Genomic DNA, 19,024 nt, shown 5'->3' on the forward strand with positions numbered 1-19,024 from the left:
TTGAAGGTTTAATAGAAAGACAATGCAAATAAACATTATTCCTCTGACCTATAATAAAAGCTTAACCAACATTTTTACTTCACACAAAATGAAATGATTTTAACATTAATCATTACATTTAAAAAATTTTACTTATAAAGTTAAAAACCTCATTTTTAAATGAAAAGAAATTCAAGAGGAAGACAACATTAGATATTTACCTCCATCCAGGTAAGAGCAGGTCCACAATTGATCTTATTCCCTGCAATGGCTGAGAGACGTGATAGGTAAGCCACAAGCATTTGAGTGACCAACTGTTAATAGATAAAAGTAGAGTAACTCTGAGACAAGGTTCTCTCCTAAAGGGAAGAAAAACTAGTACTAATATATAGCTTTTAAGTTAGGAATTTATAGGCACTCCAGTATTCAAAGGTAGGGAACAAAACATAAGCAACTTAATTCATCATCATTAGACTATTTCAGTATTTCAAAAGATGTACAATTTCATCACTCAGAGCATTCCTTTCATGAATCCCCACATCAACTAGGGACCAGTTAACCAGTGAAGAGTCTCTTTAAACATAGCGAACATGGATCCTCTGATAAGAAACACAAATCTCTCCACAATAAGACTTCCCAGCTCAGCAAGATCTATCTGAGATTTTTCTCTTACACTCTTTCATAAATCATTATCACCTAAACACCCACAGAAGGCTTCACTCTAGTGGAGAAATAGTGCAAATAACATATTCACATGATGCCTATTCTATACATGAAGTACTTTTACATACAATCTCTAATATGATCTTATTTGATCAGAACTTCACTTGGAAAAACTATCACTTTGGATACTATCTGCCACTATAAATTATACTTGTCTCACATATAGAACTTCATCTTGGTTACTTTAACTATCCCTTAATGTTACAGTAATATTCTATAATGATATCAGATTAGTTTCATTTCTATTCTTGAATTTAGAATATAGAAAAGATAGTGTGCATATATCATATGTAGGAATGGTATAGATGGGCATATAGAGAGACAGAAAGATGAATTGCGTAAGAATAACTAGGAAGCTAGCTAAACAATCAAAAGTAATAAATAACAATTAATTAAATGGTAAAAAGGTAAACATACAGGTAAAAATCGAACTAGTAATGGTTTTGTCTTTAAGTAGCAAAAAAATGCCACAGTATCATCCCTATTAACTGTAAATAATCCAAGGATTGAATATACAAATTAAATGGCAATCAACATTCATAACTTTTTTTCATTTTGAATATTTTTCTTAATTTTATTGAAGTTTATTTATACATTGCATTTGTTTGTAACTCACAAATCTTTATCCACCTCAACCACTTTCACACAGGCCTGGTACCATCTCTTGGACCATAGATTTAAAACAGACAATAAAAAAGTAGTTCAACAAAAATTAAAAAAAAATATGCTGACCATAAAGCACAGTATTGTTATACTGAGACTCACCCCCTACTCAAACTTCATGAATGAAAGTCGGTGGGGGGAGGGGAGTTTTTGGAAGGATGGAGATTATCAGAGGAGTTTATTAGATAATGAAAGTACCGGTTTTTCCCCCTCTTGCCTCTCAATGATAAAATAGCTAAGCGATATCAGAAATATAAATTGAAAGTTAAAGGAAAACAAATATTCAGTACATAAACCAAGATGCTGGTCAGTTTAAAAAAATCTATCTATCACAACCCTGAAATGCTAAGTGCTTACCTCTGAACTGTCCTTCAAAGTGTCAGAACGGGGGAGTTCAGAGAGCTGAGAAAAGCGTCTGTCATAAATACATAGATGGAGATGTTTATCAAGTACTCGGAAATCTTCGTAACTTCGTTTCACAATCCAACTTTTGCCCTGTATACAGAATGAAAATGTCATTGTAATTAATCTCTATTGGAGGCTTTCTATGATTTCGAGTTCATGCTTCAAGCCTATATGGTACACATAAAAAGAAGTTCCAATGGAGCTCTTCCACAAAATAAAGCTACATTACATTGAACTTCACATTATTATAAGTTGGTTACAATGAGACTACACAGAACAGGCTTGGCCATGAAAATCAAAGGGCACTCAAGCCAATCTGAGTCTTTCTCAATGTTCTTTTGTTTGAGCACCGACTCTCCCCTCCATGAGACATATCTATTATTGCTTCTTCCTCCCAGAAGCCGACTGGTCACTTCTCCTTCCCCACTACTATACCAGAACAAACAGAACAAAAAGACGAAACTTTGGCATACACCTCTGAATTGTTAACCACTCCCTTACTATGGTGAAAGTACTATTAGTTTAAAAAACAGCAATCCTATGCAACAGCATAGATATGGTTCCTATGACATGTCCTAATAATTTTATAAAATACAAAAAAAACAAAAACAAAATAAATCTCTAAGTTCTGATGTAATTAAGTTTTAAAAAAAAAGTAAAACTATCAGGTAATAGAATCATGGGCAGTTAATTATCAATTAAACAAAGTGTAACTGACAACACCCTGTATGGAATATTCAAAGCCCTTTCGTTCAAGTTACTAATGAGCTCTTCATTACCAAATATTTTCCCAAACCTTATTCTCCTTGACCTCTCTGTAACCTCTAACACTGCCAATCAGCTTTATCTTTTTGATACTTTCTTCTCTACAACTTTCTATAATACTGTCCCTCTTTCTCTGTCCTCCCATCCTTCCATCCTCTTCTTCTCTGTCCGGCCCTTCCTACTTCTCTCTCTTTCTCTCTGAATGTACCCTGCAAGAATAATGATTCTTAAGCTGAAATCTGGTCAAATTAATCTTCAGTGATTTTCTCGATGACCTGTATTCTTACCTCTCTATCTGATATACAGGAATTTATGCAACCTACTTATCTAGACATATCATAGTTTTCCACAAGCCGGATCCAATCCCAATCATGGCTCCAGTGGTTCTTGGCAGGTGAATGAATGGTTAGAGAAAAAATTTAAAAAGACAGCTGTGCATGTAAATCAGCCAAGGACAAGCTTTGCATCTGGTGGATGCTCCACTATGCCCAGTACTGGTCATTATTTTTATACCCATTTTCTTAGCACACAGATACATCTTTTAAAACACATATTCAAGTAAAGCTAATTGGGAAAGTTATACATTAACATTTAACAAATCACTTGATTAACATTCTGAGATCATTCTACATTCTTGTATTGTGAATGGAGATTCTTGACAGAATAAAAGTTCCACACAAGATAAATGACTTTGTCATAGGTGGCTTAATTTTCTCATTAACCCGTGAGGATCTTGAGCTTACAAACAATTAAGGAAATTTACTCATTACTTTTAATAAAAATAGATAATCAGGAGTTCTAGAAACAATTCAACAATCATAGCAGTGAGGTTGAGAGATCAGAGAGGAACTAAGAAGACAATTCAGATTTAATAATATGCTGATCAATTTTTCAGGATTTGCTATGGAGTTTCTCAAGGGGAAGAATCAAGTCACTGAGGCATGATGAAGCTTGGTGTACCTGTACAAGTCTTTCTATATAAATGATTTATGTACTGGCTTTAGGGAAATGAGTTTCTGTACGGAGGGGAGTAGGTGATATTCTGGGCTTGGCTTGCAGATACAGTTTTTTTCTGGGAATTATGTACCAAAGCAAAAGTTAACCCATAATAGTCTTTTGGGTCTGGTTTTGTGAGTCCAATCTTTTGGTAATATTTTGGGGAAATAGTGTGCAAGCATTTTGCTCTTATATTGTTCCTTCTGAAGCCAGGGAGAGGGCAACAATGATGTCAATTCCATTAGTAATGGATGTTAATGAGAGAAGTCATGCAGAGGAGGCTGAAAGGGCAAGTCCATTCTGCCAAATAGCCACTTTGTGACCTCTTGGTTATCACAAGTGACTTCACCAAGACATTTTGGCCTGATGGCTCGCAGCAACATTTCTCTCTTCCACAAGCTTTATGACACTGTCAACTAGACTACTATCTGTCTTACCCTTAACTATTTTGCTTTTGTCGTACTGTTCAAGTCCTTTCTTGCTCCTAGAATGTCCTATATTCCTTCTTACACTTATTGAATTTCTACTCATTGTTTACAATACTGTTCAAATGTCAACTAACTAATTATTTCCTTAATTTCCCTTGTCATTAGTCTTTTTCCACTCAAGCCTCATAAAACACTGTTTTATTCCCTATTAATATACTCATATATTATAGTTCTGTGTATGTGCTTATCTTCTCTTCAGATTAGAATGTATTTAACAAAAAAGACTTATTTCTCTTAATTTTCTATTTCTATTTAATATTCTATATCCTAATCTCTTAATTCCCATAATAGCTAGCATTAAAATCTGTCCATAGCAGATATTTTATAAAAACCTGTTAAATGTTAATTATGAAACTACTTCACCTTATTCACATCTTGCCTAGGTATTCAATGAGAATAAAAATTTGCTTGTCCTAATTTCTTAGGAGTAAATAAGCTTTTAAAGTATATAGATTCATAGAATCCTGTATGTTTCAACTCAAGTCTATGTCAAGGAATCCTAAATACTAGCCACATGAACTTTGTGATTATCATCAATTTTCCATCTGTCCAAAATAGAGAAAACTTATTGACCTGATTTTGTTTGTACAGAAGCTTTTCAGTTTCACATGATCTAACGTCTCTTTTTGTAACTTCCTCTATTCCTTGTATCATTAGAAATACATCTATGATCTGCTTCTCTCCAAATTTTCTCTCCTTTAATCTTAAGGCCATATCCATTTAGAATTATTATGGAATGTGGTGTAAAGTATGTTGATCCAAACCTAATTTCTGCCAAACTACTTTCCAATTATTCTAAACATTTGTATAAAACAAGTTTTTTTTTCCTATAGAACATATTTTTTAGTTTTCAAAACACTGGGATATTATATTAGATTGTTACCGAATCTCCTTTATCAAGTCTTTTCCATTTATTTATCACTATTTTTAAACAGTGCCAGAAACTCTTGCACTAGTCCTATTTTAAATATTAAATAGTTTGAGCTCTGAAATTGCTATTCTCCTTCATCCCTAACATTTTTCTTTACTACCCTTTATAAGAAAACTTTTTTTTTTTCAAACAAACTGGCATTATTATAAAGGTTAGAATTTACCTACAATATTTTTCCAGCTATTGGAGGGATTCTTCATTTCTTTAATGATCACTTTTTAACTGAATCTATACAACTTTTTTGTGTATTCTGGTAAATCATTACCCAGATATTTTATTAATTTTTTGTTTGTTTGGAATGGGGTTTCTCTTTTTATTATTGCCTATTAGATTTTATAACTTTGTTATGTGCATATTTGGAAATAGAAAATTTAGAGAAGAAAAGGTCCTTAGCTCTTGTAAAATGCACTCTAATATGGAGAGTAGATAAGCACATAAAAAGAAAACTATAATATATGATAAGTGTATTATTTATAAGGCTTGAGAGAAAAAATACTAATATGGGGATTTACATTGTTGTAATTACAAAGTATGCTGTTTTCTTGATTCTATTTACTTCACTCTGCATGAGTTCACATAGATCTATTTTATCATGCTATTCTGATTTCATCACTCATTATTACTTACAACACAGTAGTATTCCAGTACAATCACATACCATATGATAGACATCAATTTTGTTTTCAATTCTTAGCAATCACAAAAAGTGCTGCTATTTATATATTTTGAAATACATAAGGACTTTCTTCTTATTCATACTTGGAATTAGATCAGTAATGGAATCTCAGGTTCAAAGGTCATGGACATCTTAATCACTATATTTGCAAACATCTACATCTTTCCAAAATACCTGCAGCATTTCACAGCTCAATCAATAATTTATCAATGTGCCTATCATTCCACAACTCCTCCAACATTTGCAGCATGTGAGGTAAAATTTCAGAATTATTTTGATTTGCTTGTCTCTTATTACTGATGATTTGGGGCATTCTTAAACATGTTTATTACTACTTTGTAATTCTTCTTTATAGAACTGTTTGTTTACATCCTTTGACCACTGAACTACAGGATAATGGGTAATTAACTACTTATATCTTAGATACAAATACCTTAATAGAGAAATGTGATTCTTAAAAAATTGAGAATCAGGCTCAGGGGTGGGCAGTCCTGGGTTCAAATGTGGCCTCAGATACTTCCTGTGTGACCATGGACAAATCACTTAACCCTGATTACCTAGCCCTTATTATTCTTCTGCGTTGGAAACAATACATAGTATTTTTAATTACATATTATTTTGGTAATGTTTTTATCATATTGGTATGGAATAGCCATGATTACTAAATATTACTCTAGCTATTTAAGTTTTCTTTATTTCTTAAAGGAGGATTTTGTAATTGAATCTATATGAAATATTTTATGTGCTGTATGAGACTGATCCTGTGGGAAGCACAGCCTAAGACCCTTTAATAGTCATTTCCCTTAGGGGGGAGGTTGTGGTGTTATAAATCAAAGACATGCCAGCGTTTTTCCTCCTGGACAATTCACATTTCATAATCTTTGGTCAGCCAGAACTGCAGAGGACAGAAAGGGTCATAGCTGGATGCTGGGCTCTTTCTCTAAATCTGAGCAGAGAGCTCTAAAGCCACACACATGTCTTACCTCAATTCCCTCTTTTACTTAATAAGTTGGCTAAACTATATAGCAGAACAAAATGATGCCATGCTACTATCCCCAACCAATCAAGCTTCTGCATTCTGGTTTTCTGCCAATAGAAAGAAAAGATATATGCAGAGTTTTTCTGTAATCCTTTCAGTTGATTCGTGCATCCTGCTGTCAGGACATGATAGGTGGTGTGGGGAATGGTATATGAACTGAGTATGAAAGAGTTAGTCTTCTCTGATACTCATTTACTTTTTACCTAATTAGGATAATTGGTGATTTTCCTTATGAAAAAAGCTTAAATGTCTTTATCTCTTGGTAATTATTCTCATTTTTGTTTTAGAGTTTGTATCATATTGATATTTCAGAGGTCTTAGGGTCAAAGAAAAGTCTAGTCCTCCATCAAGTTGGTGACATGACCTAAAAGTATTTTTTTAAATAACCCTTACCTTCCATCTTAGAAGCAATATTGTCATTGGTTCCAAGGCATAACAGTAGTAAGGGATAGACAATGGGGGTAAAATGATTTGCCCAGGGTCTCTTAGCTAGGAAATGTCTGAGATCACATTTGAACCCAGTACCCCATTTCCAAGCCTGGTTCTCTGTTGACTTTACTACCTACCTGCTAAATCATTAGTTTTTTTTAATTGTTATAAACTTTCAAATTTTCATAATAAAAAAGTTAGCATTCTTTTAAGAAAGTGAGAAACTTCTTTAAAATGTTTAATTTTCTATACTTTCAAAAATTCTGGGATTTTAATAAACAAGAAAATTTTTTTTTATAGCACATCTCAAAAATAGAGATATCTTCAACAGATGTGTAAAATAAAACATCCTCCCTTATTATTGGGATTGGGTTATCTAAATTTGCAAAGAAAAAAACACATTTAAATTATTCCTTTAATTTCACCTATTATCAATTAAAATTTTATTTTTACAATTGTTTGGGTCTATCATTCATTCACATCTAAAAATCAATGGTTGTGATAAGTATTACCAAAAGTCAAGGAATAAACAAGCCTTGAACACGTCACTGATGCTACAAAACTATTCAAGGCAAAAAGTTTTGTGAAACACTTCCATTTATTTCTATTCCCATTTTCCATCTATTACAACTATGGTGTTATAACATAAATTTACTGAAAACCAAAATTATCTCTGAATCTATCATTTCTATTTCAATGCAAATTACTTTTTGTTCATTCCAGTAAGTTTTTAGCTTCCTTCAAGTTTTAGTCTAGGAGTTAGACAATTCACCTTGTTGCTATACTGTGTAGCTAGTATTAATACTTAAGTTCATTGTAATTATACATTTGCCATATAATTCTCATTTGTATATGCATGCACATACAGCCTAACAATTCCACAATATTTTTTTTAAAATTATTTACTCTATCACTAAGTATTTGTCTTTCAATGACTACAAAAATGTAAATTAAAAAGTATTTCTTTACGGAAGCTTCAAACAATCAGTATCTCATGTGTTTAATCAACATTTCTTGGCAGATGATTCACATACCTAAATATAGTCACCCTTAGCCTCTATCATTAATGCCAATATCACATCACTAATTGATTTTTAGTCATTTCAATCTGAATGTAGCACTATCATGTCAAATTCAACAAATTAAAACAGAACTCTATCATTCCCCCCCTACCAAATCTATTTTTCCACTAATTTGCCCTATCTTTATTAAGTAGAACACCATCCTTTCAATACTCCAGATGTTTAACCTAGGAATCATCATCAACTATTCACTTTCCCTCGATCTATATAACTAATCAGTTGCTAAATTTTGCTATTTCTTTGTCATTGTACTATGTCCAAGACAGTGTTTAAGGTCCAGTTAAGGACATAAAAAAAGAAAGGTCTTCTACTCTTAAAACACATATTCTAGTTAAGGGTAAATATTAAAAAGATGAGGGAAATCAATATAGTAGTAAGGACTATGACCTAGAATCAAGAAGACAAGAGTTCAAATCCTATCTTAAAAGTTAAAAAAGAGGCAAAAGACAATATTTGTCCTCAATGAATATAAATATGCAAAAAAGGAAAAAATGTGTGAATAAATATAGAAAGCAAATTATGTAGACTATAAATAAGAAATAATTAACAAAAGGAAGGCATTAGAAATAAGAGGAGTTGAAGAAGACATCCTGTAAAAGCCAGGTAAAATCCTGGAGACTTAAAAAATTCAAGGGAAGTCAAAAGGCAGAGTTGAGGAAAAGCATTCTAGTCATGGAGAATAGCCAGAGAAAATTTTCAAAGCTAATGAAGTATGTTGGGGAAAGCCAGGAGGCCAGTATCACTAAATTCAAGAGAACATGGCAGGGAGTAAGGTGTGAAAAGACTGGAAAGGTAGACATTAGCTAGGTTATGAAGGGCTTTGAATGTCAAACTAAGGATTGTATATTTTATCTCAATACCAAAGAAAGCCAATGGGATACTGGGGTTTGCTGAATAAAAGAGTAACATGGTTGGACCCAGACTTTGGGAAATTACTTTTATGGCTTTATGGAGAACAGATAGAGTGGGTAAAGACTTGAGGCAGGCAGACCCACCACCAAGTTATTACAATAATTCTTATATAATGGAGGTGAAGAAGACCTGCAACAAGTTGGCAGAAGTGTCAAAAAAGAGAGATGGGGGCATATTTAAGAGATGTTGCAAAGGTGAAATCAACAGACCTGGACAACAGATTGCAAATAAGGAGTAGGGGGAAAGGGAGTGAAGAATTGAGAAAAATTCCTAAGTTACAAGCCTATAGAAGTGGGGGGATGGTGTTCCCATCTGAAGTATTAGAGAACATGGGAGAGAGAAGGGTTAGGAAGAAAGATAATGAGTTAGGTTTGAAGGAAGATCTCTACTTGACATTCAGGTCTAGGTGTCTGAAAGGCTGCTGGAGACATGAAGGTCAGCAAATAGGCCAGAACAGGAAATGACATTATGAAACATAAATATATAGTGGATCCAGTCAGAACAAGTACAATGTTTTCTACCTTTGTTCAATAGCCCTTGTATAGGAATGAAGGCAGCAGGTGATGAGATAAAGGCTTGGCAGGGCATTATGATCTGTGATACAAGATGGTTAGGAACTCAGGAGAAAACGACAATATAGAGCGGAACTGGTTTACCAGGGATCAAGACAGGGAAAAAGAGGAAAGACTAGCTTGTGCGGGGAGAAAAAGCCTAGGAGAGAACTGAAGATAGAATGAAAGAGGCCTTAGAATATGATATTGAGAGGTATAAGAAGTAGAGAAACAATACATTGTGGTCAGATGAGGGAATTTCAGAGTTCTTGAATATGGAGGTGTTTGTGGATAATGCTGTATGACTATCATGTGTGGTGATGAGAAGGGATGGGAAAGAAGGTCGAAGGAAAAGGGGTTGAGCAACTGAGAGGATAGAGTATTTGAAAGAATATCAATCTTTTTGTTGTAGTCTTCTAGTATGAGGGTAGAAGTTGGGGAAGAAAGAAAGATTATGAGTCAGGTACAAAACTCATTGCAGGAGAAAAAGGAATAACCTAGGCGTTTGCATGCAAGAACTATTAGGAATTTGATTGGGTGGTAGATTTGAATAGCATAAACCTCAAAGGAAGAGAGGTTACTGAGAAAGGGAGAGAATCTTGAAGTGACAATGGGTAACAAGGAGTAATGTAATCCTCTCACTTAAATAGTGAATAAAGAGGAATTAGTGAAGGTGTAGTGAAAGCATTTAGAGAAAGAGTAACAGGGAAGCTGGCCTCCATGTTCAAAGCTTCAATTCTCTGGTTTAGTAACAGATATGTAAAATGTAAAATTTCACAAAATTTCACAGATATGTAAAATGTAAAATTTCTACATATTAGTTACTCAATTTTGAAGAATAATTTAAAGCTAAGTTTCTCAGAGCAAAACTGAACAAAATTCCCCTGATGCTACATTTAGAGAAAGCAAGGAAGTTTTTGGCAAGTTGAGTGGATACTGTGGTCAAATATTAAATCCATGAAATCAGAGGTCTACTTCATTTGAGTAACATCTAAAGAAAACATTAGTTAACAAACACACACACACACACACACACACACACACACACACACACACAAATGCACAGAATGTATATGGAAAGGTCAAAGCAACAATTTTTAGTTTGTAAGAAAAGTTTTTCTGATATTAAAATCATCCAATAATTATTTTGCTTGTTCCTGTAATACATTCAACTACATGACATCAAAATACTATTTTTCTAGTAACAGATGTCAATAAATAACATCACTTATTCACTTCTACCTCTGAGAGTATTTTAATTTTCCTGGAATAAATGCTTCTATCAAATACTTTTCCTCCTACTTATCCAAACACTTCTCTTTCTCATTCAAATCAACCCATGGAATCACTTTTTATCTATAAAACATTTCCTGAAATTGTTATATTGTAGTATTCTTCTGAAATACATGCCTCCGTCTCTGGTATTCCAGTCTCCAATGAATGGAACAAAACCACTTAACACTGAACAGGAAAGGAGAAATTAGACTGAAGTGATATATAGATTTATTGTCTTTAGATTAGTCACTCCTACAAATAGAAATGTGAATATCTTAACTAACCAAACATCAATTGATAGTCAACTTTGTTATGTGTTTAATGTCTTGCCCATTAGAATATAAGCTCCTTAGAGGAAGTGATCATTTCATCCTTATTGACAGAATAAGCATCTAATAAGTGCTTGTTGCCTGAGGGATTCAAGACATGGAGAGAGAAACAATAAAGTGACTGATTGCAGGAATAGTGATATCCTCTACATATATAGTCAGGTTTGGAAGAGGACCAGTGGATAAAGGTTTTGTTTAGACATGATGAGTTTGTTGAGAAAGGATCCATATGACAACATTTGAAAGATGAAACCAGGGCAAGGGCAGCATGATGATACTCTGGACAACAAGTTTAAAGATAGGATTTCAATCCTGAAATTCCTGACTCCAAATCTAGCATCCTATCTTTTGTACTCTGATTTTTAATGAGATATGTTTCCTAAACCTAGAGAATATAAATAGCTTATATTGACACAGCACTTTTAAAAGTACTTTATAATGTCTATTCTGTTTCTATCTCTATACAAGAAAAACATAAAATAGTTCTGGAGTTATAGCAGAGGGGAGGGGAGAGATATGCATTTCCAGAAGCATAATGGATCAAGAGAAGAAAGAGTCCTCCAAGAGAATACATCCAGCCCAATCCTTGGAGACAAACACCCAAAGAGGTTTAAAGACAGAACAGAAATTTGAATGGAACTCCTCTAACACCAAAGCCAATGCTCTCCCAACTGCATCATACATTGTGTGAAAGAAATATTATATAAAAAAGATTAAAATAATTGTCTTTCCCCAAAAACCCATCCCACCTAAACATCCCACATGCTGTCAAAACTACCAACCTTCTTCCTGACTTCCCTGACTTCTTGCTTTCATTCACCCAACATAACAAACCAGTTACCAAATCTTATTGTTTTTCACCTCCACAGTATCTCCCACATATGTCTCCTCTCCACTCACACATACATCATTCTAAATCAGTCACTCATAACCTCTCACTTATTATTACAAAAAGTTCCAAATTTCTGTTTTTGCCTCATCTCTCCCCACTGCAATTTCCCTTTCACACAACTGCCATGGTTATTTTTCTAAAGTGCAGCTCTGACAATGTGACCATGTCATTCTGTGACTCAATAAAGTCTAGTGGTTCCCTATTACTTTTCAAGCCAAATATCAACATGTCCCTCTGTCATTTTGAGTTCTTCAAAGCCCATGGAAGCTCTCTTTCTTTGGGCTTTTAACATACTATATGCACTCTATACACTAAACCTGTATGCACTCTATAGACTAAACAATCCAGTGTAATTGTTGTTTCAAACAATATTTTATCTCCTATCTTCAGGGCTTTTGTCCCCCATTTCTACAATTCACTCTCACCTATATCTCTACCTTTTAGAAATCCTGCTTAACTTCAAAATTGAGCTCAAATCCAACCTACCTTTTTTAACAGCCTTTCCTGATAGCCCCTGCCATCCCACTGAAGTTGACTTGTGTCTGCTGTGTCTAGGAGTCTTTCAAATATGCATGTGTATACTGTTTTCCCCCACTGATATATAAACTCCTTGAGAACAGGAGCCTGTTTCACTTACATTTTTATATTAACAACTTTAAACGAAGTCATTGCTTAATAAATACATGTTGAGTGATACACTTTTAAATGTCCAGTATCTAGTTTATGATGGACAAAACAGAGGGTGTGAGATGTTGATCTAGACCTGATTTTTCCCATACTTTTCCCCAATTTCCCCAGCAGTTTGACTCAACTGTTTTTGATGAGATGTGAAAAGAAACCTTCAGCTAAGAGTATGAGGAAGGAGGTGCAAGGAGTGATCAGAGACAGAGAAGGGGGTAAATGATTTGAGATTAGGTGATACTACAGTTTTAAAATGGCTTGTCAAAGAGTTGAGAGAAAGGAAGGAAAATTAGATACCTGAGAATGATAAAAACAGACATTGGAGGTCATAAGGCATGGATAAATATGGAATGATAAAATATAATGATAAGATAAATGCTATCAGAACTCATTAATATTAGTGCAGAGCCCTTTGAGTGATGCCAAAATCAAAAGCATAAATCTGTTTGTAGTTGAGATAGAAGAGACTAAATAACTGGGAAGTTGGGTATTTGAAGGAAGGAAATCTAAGTCTGGGATTAATCTCATTTAGGAAGGAGGAATATCCTGAGAGGTAGATTATGGCCACCAGGACCTGCATTCATTATATGATAAATTTGGATAACATGACATTCAAAGGAGAAGTTAAGTGACGGTGGTAGAGAGTTTGCAAGTGACAAATGATAGCAAAATATATCTAGCATACTTTTTTTTAAAACCCATATTTCTGTCATGGAATCATTATAGTGCATTGGCTTCAAAGCAGAAGAATGGTAAGGGCTAGGCAACAGGGGTTATTATGTGCCCAGAGTTGCACAACTAGAAAATATAAAGGTCAGGTTTGATCCCAGGAACTCCCATCTCTTGGCCTGGTTGTTCAATACACTGAGCCACATAACTGCCACATGCCTTATTCAATATGATATATAAAAGTGATAGCTAGCACTTATATAATACCTATTATATGTCAGGAATTTTGCAAAGTGACTTAAAAAAATGTTGTCCAAGGCTGAGAAACAGTAAACAACTAGTCTATGGGCAAATAGTTATAGCGTATTAATGTAGAGCTTTAAAATCCAATCCTTTCTGCTCCAAATTTCAGTGTTCTTTCTAGTATATGTATTGCCTATATTTGTTTCTTCTTCTTTAGAATAGCATGTAAACTTATTCCTGCTCTTATTAACTTTATTACTTGTGCACCAGCAATATTATGAGGCAACTTTGACTTAGTTGATATATTTTATGTTGCTAAAAACATGGTTTTTGTGCTTCTTCATTGTTTCATTATTTTAATCTTCAATTCAGTGCCTTAAGTGTTTTTCTGTGTTTCTCAAGTTTCCACCATTTCTTCCTAATCAATCATAGCCTACAGTGCAATTGATTTCCAACCTTTTCAAATACAAAAAACATTTTTAAGATTTTCTAAAAATGTTATTAGGTCTCCACATGGCAAGTATTATATTATTATTAGTAGTAGTAGTTTCTCGGTGATCGAGAATGACTATTGTCTATTTGCAGTTTCATCTACGATATACCCTCATGTGGCTTTGGAGTCCAAAGGCTGAGGTGCAAAGTTTGTGGCACATGGGGCATGGAACTCCAGTTGTTACAGGAGGTGCGGTTGTGGCCTGGTGTCGGCGTTCACGCGCAGCGGCAAGACGTCGACGTCGCTCATCTTCAAAGGTGGCGGCGGCATGGTGAATGTGGGCTTGCAGCTGCTTCTGTCAGAGGCAGCAAGTTCTAGTTGCTTTGGTGTAATGCCAGCCCACTTCAGGTTTGACTTTAGCTGATTCTTGAATTTTTTCTTTGGTCGGCCTTGTTTCCTGAGTCCAGCTGACAGTTCACCATAGAATACCTGTCTTGGTATTCGCTGTGGGTCCATGTGGATGACGTGTCCAGACCATCGTAGCTGGGTTTTGAGGACCAGGACTTCGATGCTGGTGGAGTTGGCTCTGTCGAGGACTTCCTGATTGGTGATTCGGTCCTTCCATCGGATCCTCATGATTGACCGGAGGGAGCTTTGGTGGAATTGCTCCAGCTGTTTCATGTGCTTCCGGTACAGTGTCCATGTCTCGCAACCGTACAGGAGCGAGCTGAGGACCACAGCGTTATACACTTTGAGCTTTGTCGCAGTGCTTACACCTCTGTGTTGGAGGACTTTGCAGCACAGCCGCCCGAGTGGCTGGCTGGCCTTTTGGATCCTGTCATTAATCTCGTGGTCTAGGGACCCATCGTTGGCGATGGTGCTGCCCAGGTACTTGAAAGTGTTGACGTTAGAAAGCTGCGTGCCGTCGATTGTAATGCACAGCTGGTTCGTTGGCCTCCCTGGTGCAGGTTGGAAAAGCACCTCTGTTTTGCTGAGGCTGATAGTCAGGCCAAACAGTTTTGTTGTGGTGGAGAACCTGTCCACAATGGCTTGGAGATGATTTTCTGGGTGGGCCATGAGAGCACAGTCATCTGCAAAGAGAGCTTCCAGGATGAGTCTCTCTGTTGTCTTTGTTTTTGCAGTCAGGCAGAGAAGGTCAAATAGTGAGCCATCCAGTCGGTATTTAATGTAGACGCCCAGGTCTAGATCCATCACAGCATGTCGTAATACTTGGGTGAAAAATAGGTTGAATAGTACCGGAGCAAGGACACAGCCTTGTTTCACGCCATTGGAGATGTTGAAGCGATCGGAAGTCTCTGCACCAGATAGGATTTCCCCTGTCATGTCGACACGAAGGAGCTGGATCGGTTTGACGAATTTTGATGGGCAACCGAACTTGCTGAGGATCACCCACAATGCATCCCTGTTCACTGTGTCGAATGCCTTTGTCTATGAAGACAATGTAGAGACTCAGGTTCTGCTCAAGGCATTTTTCCTGCATTTGCCTCACCGTGAAGACCATGTCGATGGTGCTGCGATCTGGTCGGAAGCCACATTGTGATTCAGGCAGGTTCTGCTCAGAAATAGATGACAGGAGTCTGTTGAGTATAACACGGGCGAGGATCTTTCCGGCGGTGGAGAGTAGTGAGATGCCTCTGTAGTTGTCACAGGCTGCTCGTGAGCCTTTGTTCTTGTATAGGGCTATGATGGAGGCATCTCTGAGTTCTGGGGGCATGTCTTCCTCTTCCCATATGCTGGTCAGCACTATGTGGAATGCCTGGAGCACCTTTCCATTTAAGGCCTTGTACACCTCGGTTGGGATCCCGTCTTTACCAGGTTCCTTGCCTGCACTCATTTGTTTAATGGCTTTTTGGACTTCCTCTATTGAAGGAGGGACATCAAGTTGTTCAATGGAGCGGTTTTGGGGGATCTGGTCAGGGGCACTTTGGTCGACTGAAGAGGGTCGGTTGAGAAGCTGACTGAAGTGTTCTGTTGCTGATGCCTTTTTTATCTTTTATGAGTGTCACCGTCAGAGGATAGCAAGGGAGTGGTGGTGGGTTTTGATGGCCCATAGACAGTCTTGAGGGCACTGAAAAATTGCTTGTAGTTTTTCCTATCAGTAAACCACTGGATTTCTTCTGCCTTTTTTTCCCACTATTGGTCTTGCATCTTCCTGATCTCATGCTGCGCCGTGGCTTGGAGAGACTTGAATCTGTCCTTTTTAGGAGCAGAATTTGGGTTATTTTGCCACTCCATAAAGGTTTTGTTCTTCTTGCTCAATAGGTCTTCAATAGCAGTGTTGTTCTTGTCCAACCAGTCCTGGTGGTTGTGTTGTTTTGGGCCTAGGACTGCCTTTGATGTTTCCTTCACTGCGTCTCTGAACTGGTTCCATTTCTCGGTTGAGCTTCCAGTGAGTGGTCCCTTAGCAGACAGCTTGTTGTCCAGGCAGGACTGGAATGTTAGTATTGACTGCTTAAAGACAATACTGACAAACCTTTATGCATATATCAATTCTCACTCACTCTGAAGTATTTTTGAATCTCTAGTGATAAACTATGGGCTACATAGATTTAGAGATTGGCTTAAAATCTTATTTGTATTACAACAGGTCATATTTTAATTAAAATTCTATCAAATCCATTCTATCAAATTTTACTTTTTTAGCATATATAAAGATTTGAAAGCAAAGCTGCTCTGCTGAATTAGACAAAAATATATGTACGTTTTTTTAAAAGCCATTTTGTGTTTTAAATCTTAAAGAAAAGTGGTTTCATAGCTAATAGTCATAAAGCATACTTCTCCCAAGTGTCTTTTAATTTGGTTAGTGAAATCTTTTCTGACTCATTAATAGGCAGTACTAGAATTATGCAGTTGTACAGTTTTCCATAGATATTTCCTTGATAAACCTTTGAAGTCAGGATCAAATCAGAAAAATCAACAAAACTAATGATAACTGAAGAGAGAATATTTTTGAATAATAGATTCTCTCATAGTTGAATATATACTGATTTATGTAACAATGTGGGAAAGGTATCAAAGGAAAAGTAAATTTTCTAATTAGCCTGTGAGCAAATCATAGTAAGAAAAGAAATATCATGTTTATATTCTAAATAATTAAAGGATCATGTTTTTAAAAATCTGCCAAAGTCTATGCTGGCACCTTTAAAAAAAATCTGAAGCTTTGCTGCCTTTTGAGGTTAAACACTTAAAAGTAAAATTAATTTGATGAAATGAAATCAAGAGATGCTACACACACACTCTCTAAGAAAAGGGAAATGAATGTGAGATGCTGATCAAGATCTAATTTTTCCCATACATTTTCACAGTTTCCCCAGCAGTTTGGCTCAACTGTTTTTAATGAGATGTGAAAAGAAACCTTCAGTATAGAAGAAATTGGAAGTATCTTTTGGAATGCCAAATAAATTGAAGGAATAAAGGTATTTTTTGATTATAGAGTCACTCAACAAATTATTGCATCTGAATGTAAGGGAATATTAACTGTCGTAAGAAATTAAAAATAAAAAGATATTTCCTTTGATTTTGCTTTTCTTAGAATTTTTTTTAAATGTCTATGTGATAACATAAAAGATATAAAGGAAAAGAAAAGAAAAATATGGAACTGTGGTCAATGCAATAACCAATCATGAATTCAGAAGACTAATATTATATTACGCTTCTTACTGTTCAGTAAAAAAGCTGCTGCAACTACAAGTGCAAAATGAGTTATACATTTTTAGATGCGGCCAATGTAATAATTTTTTATCAAATATTTGTGATAATGGGAAATTCTGTTCACATGGATCAGCAAAGTTACTGGTGACAGAAATATCAAAACAAAATGACAAAAACTATTAACTAAAAATTATATATATATATTTAAAAACCCTTAGCTTTCACCTTAGAATCAATACTATGTATTGCTTCCAAGGAAGAAGAGTAGTTAAGAGTTAGGCACTGAGGATTAAGTGACTTGCCGAGGCTCACACAGCTAGGAGTGTCTGAGGACAGACTTGAAACCGGGGCCTCCCATCTCTAGGCCTGGCTCTTGATCCACTAAGTCACTTACCCCCCCCCAAAAACATTTTAAAATGAAATTAAATTAGAGAGATTATTTTTTAAAGATAATATATGATAAATAACTCCATATTATAATTATTTTGCATAAGATATCAAAGCATGGCTTATGATGTGTATTTTCACTGAAGATAATGGGATGAGAGAAATTTGTTTGTTTGACAGTTCATTTCCTTTTAAGGTCAAATAAAAACTTCTCTGTCATCTAAGGACCATCAAGTCCTGGTTCCAAACTAGCCATCCAGATTTGTTATACATTATTCCCTTTTCAGAACTCTATATTGCAACCTGACTTTCTAGAAGGACTACTTTCTACAAAATTTTGCATTTAGACATCTCTGTACAAAAGTAAAAGCAAAACTTATTCTACTTAAAGAAGCAAGAGAGATTTAAGAAAATATTCTCTTAATTTTACACTCAAAATGGAGATATATGTAGCAAGTGGGGGGAAAAGAGGGAGGAAGACTATAAATAGGATGAGTACCACTTTTTAACTGTACAGGTCTCCTTTTATAAATTTGCTTATGTTTATATTCTGCAACCTAATTTTTCTTAAATCAATATCATATATTAATTTTTCACATTTCTAGAGACCAAAAGCCAAAACCAAGAGATTTAATTTATTGGGTAGATTGAGTACTATAACAAAGGAAGTTACTGAATCAAGTTCAGGTGAATCCATATAGATGTTTGGCTAGACTTTATAAACTACCTATGCATGTACACTTGATCTCCTCAAATACAATATCATTAAGGTCAAGGACCATTTCACTTTTGTTTTTATTTATT

General features: G+C 35.4%; 1 protein-coding gene across 6 annotated transcripts in view; it reads right to left on the minus strand.

Annotated features, from left to right (window-relative positions):
• ARHGAP32 (Rho GTPase activating protein 32) overlaps window positions 1–19,024 on the minus strand; it is a 430,718-nt gene that overhangs the window by 156,032 nt on the left and 255,662 nt on the right. For all 6 annotated transcript variants that reach the window (XM_056794599.1, XM_056794598.1, XM_056794601.1 and 3 more), the window contains 2 exons: window positions 1,723–1,860; window positions 201–293 (listed from right to left, as the gene is read on the minus strand). In XM_056794599.1, the coding sequence (XP_056650577.1) occupies window positions 201–293; window positions 1,723–1,860 (231 nt within the window). The remainder of the gene's footprint in view (window positions 1–200; window positions 294–1,722; window positions 1,861–19,024) is intronic.

The sequence above is a fragment of the Monodelphis domestica genome, chromosome 4 (assembly GCF_027887165.1).
Source record: "Monodelphis domestica isolate mMonDom1 chromosome 4, mMonDom1.pri, whole genome shotgun sequence".
Classification (NCBI taxonomy): Eukaryota; Metazoa; Chordata; class Mammalia; order Didelphimorphia; family Didelphidae; genus Monodelphis; species Monodelphis domestica.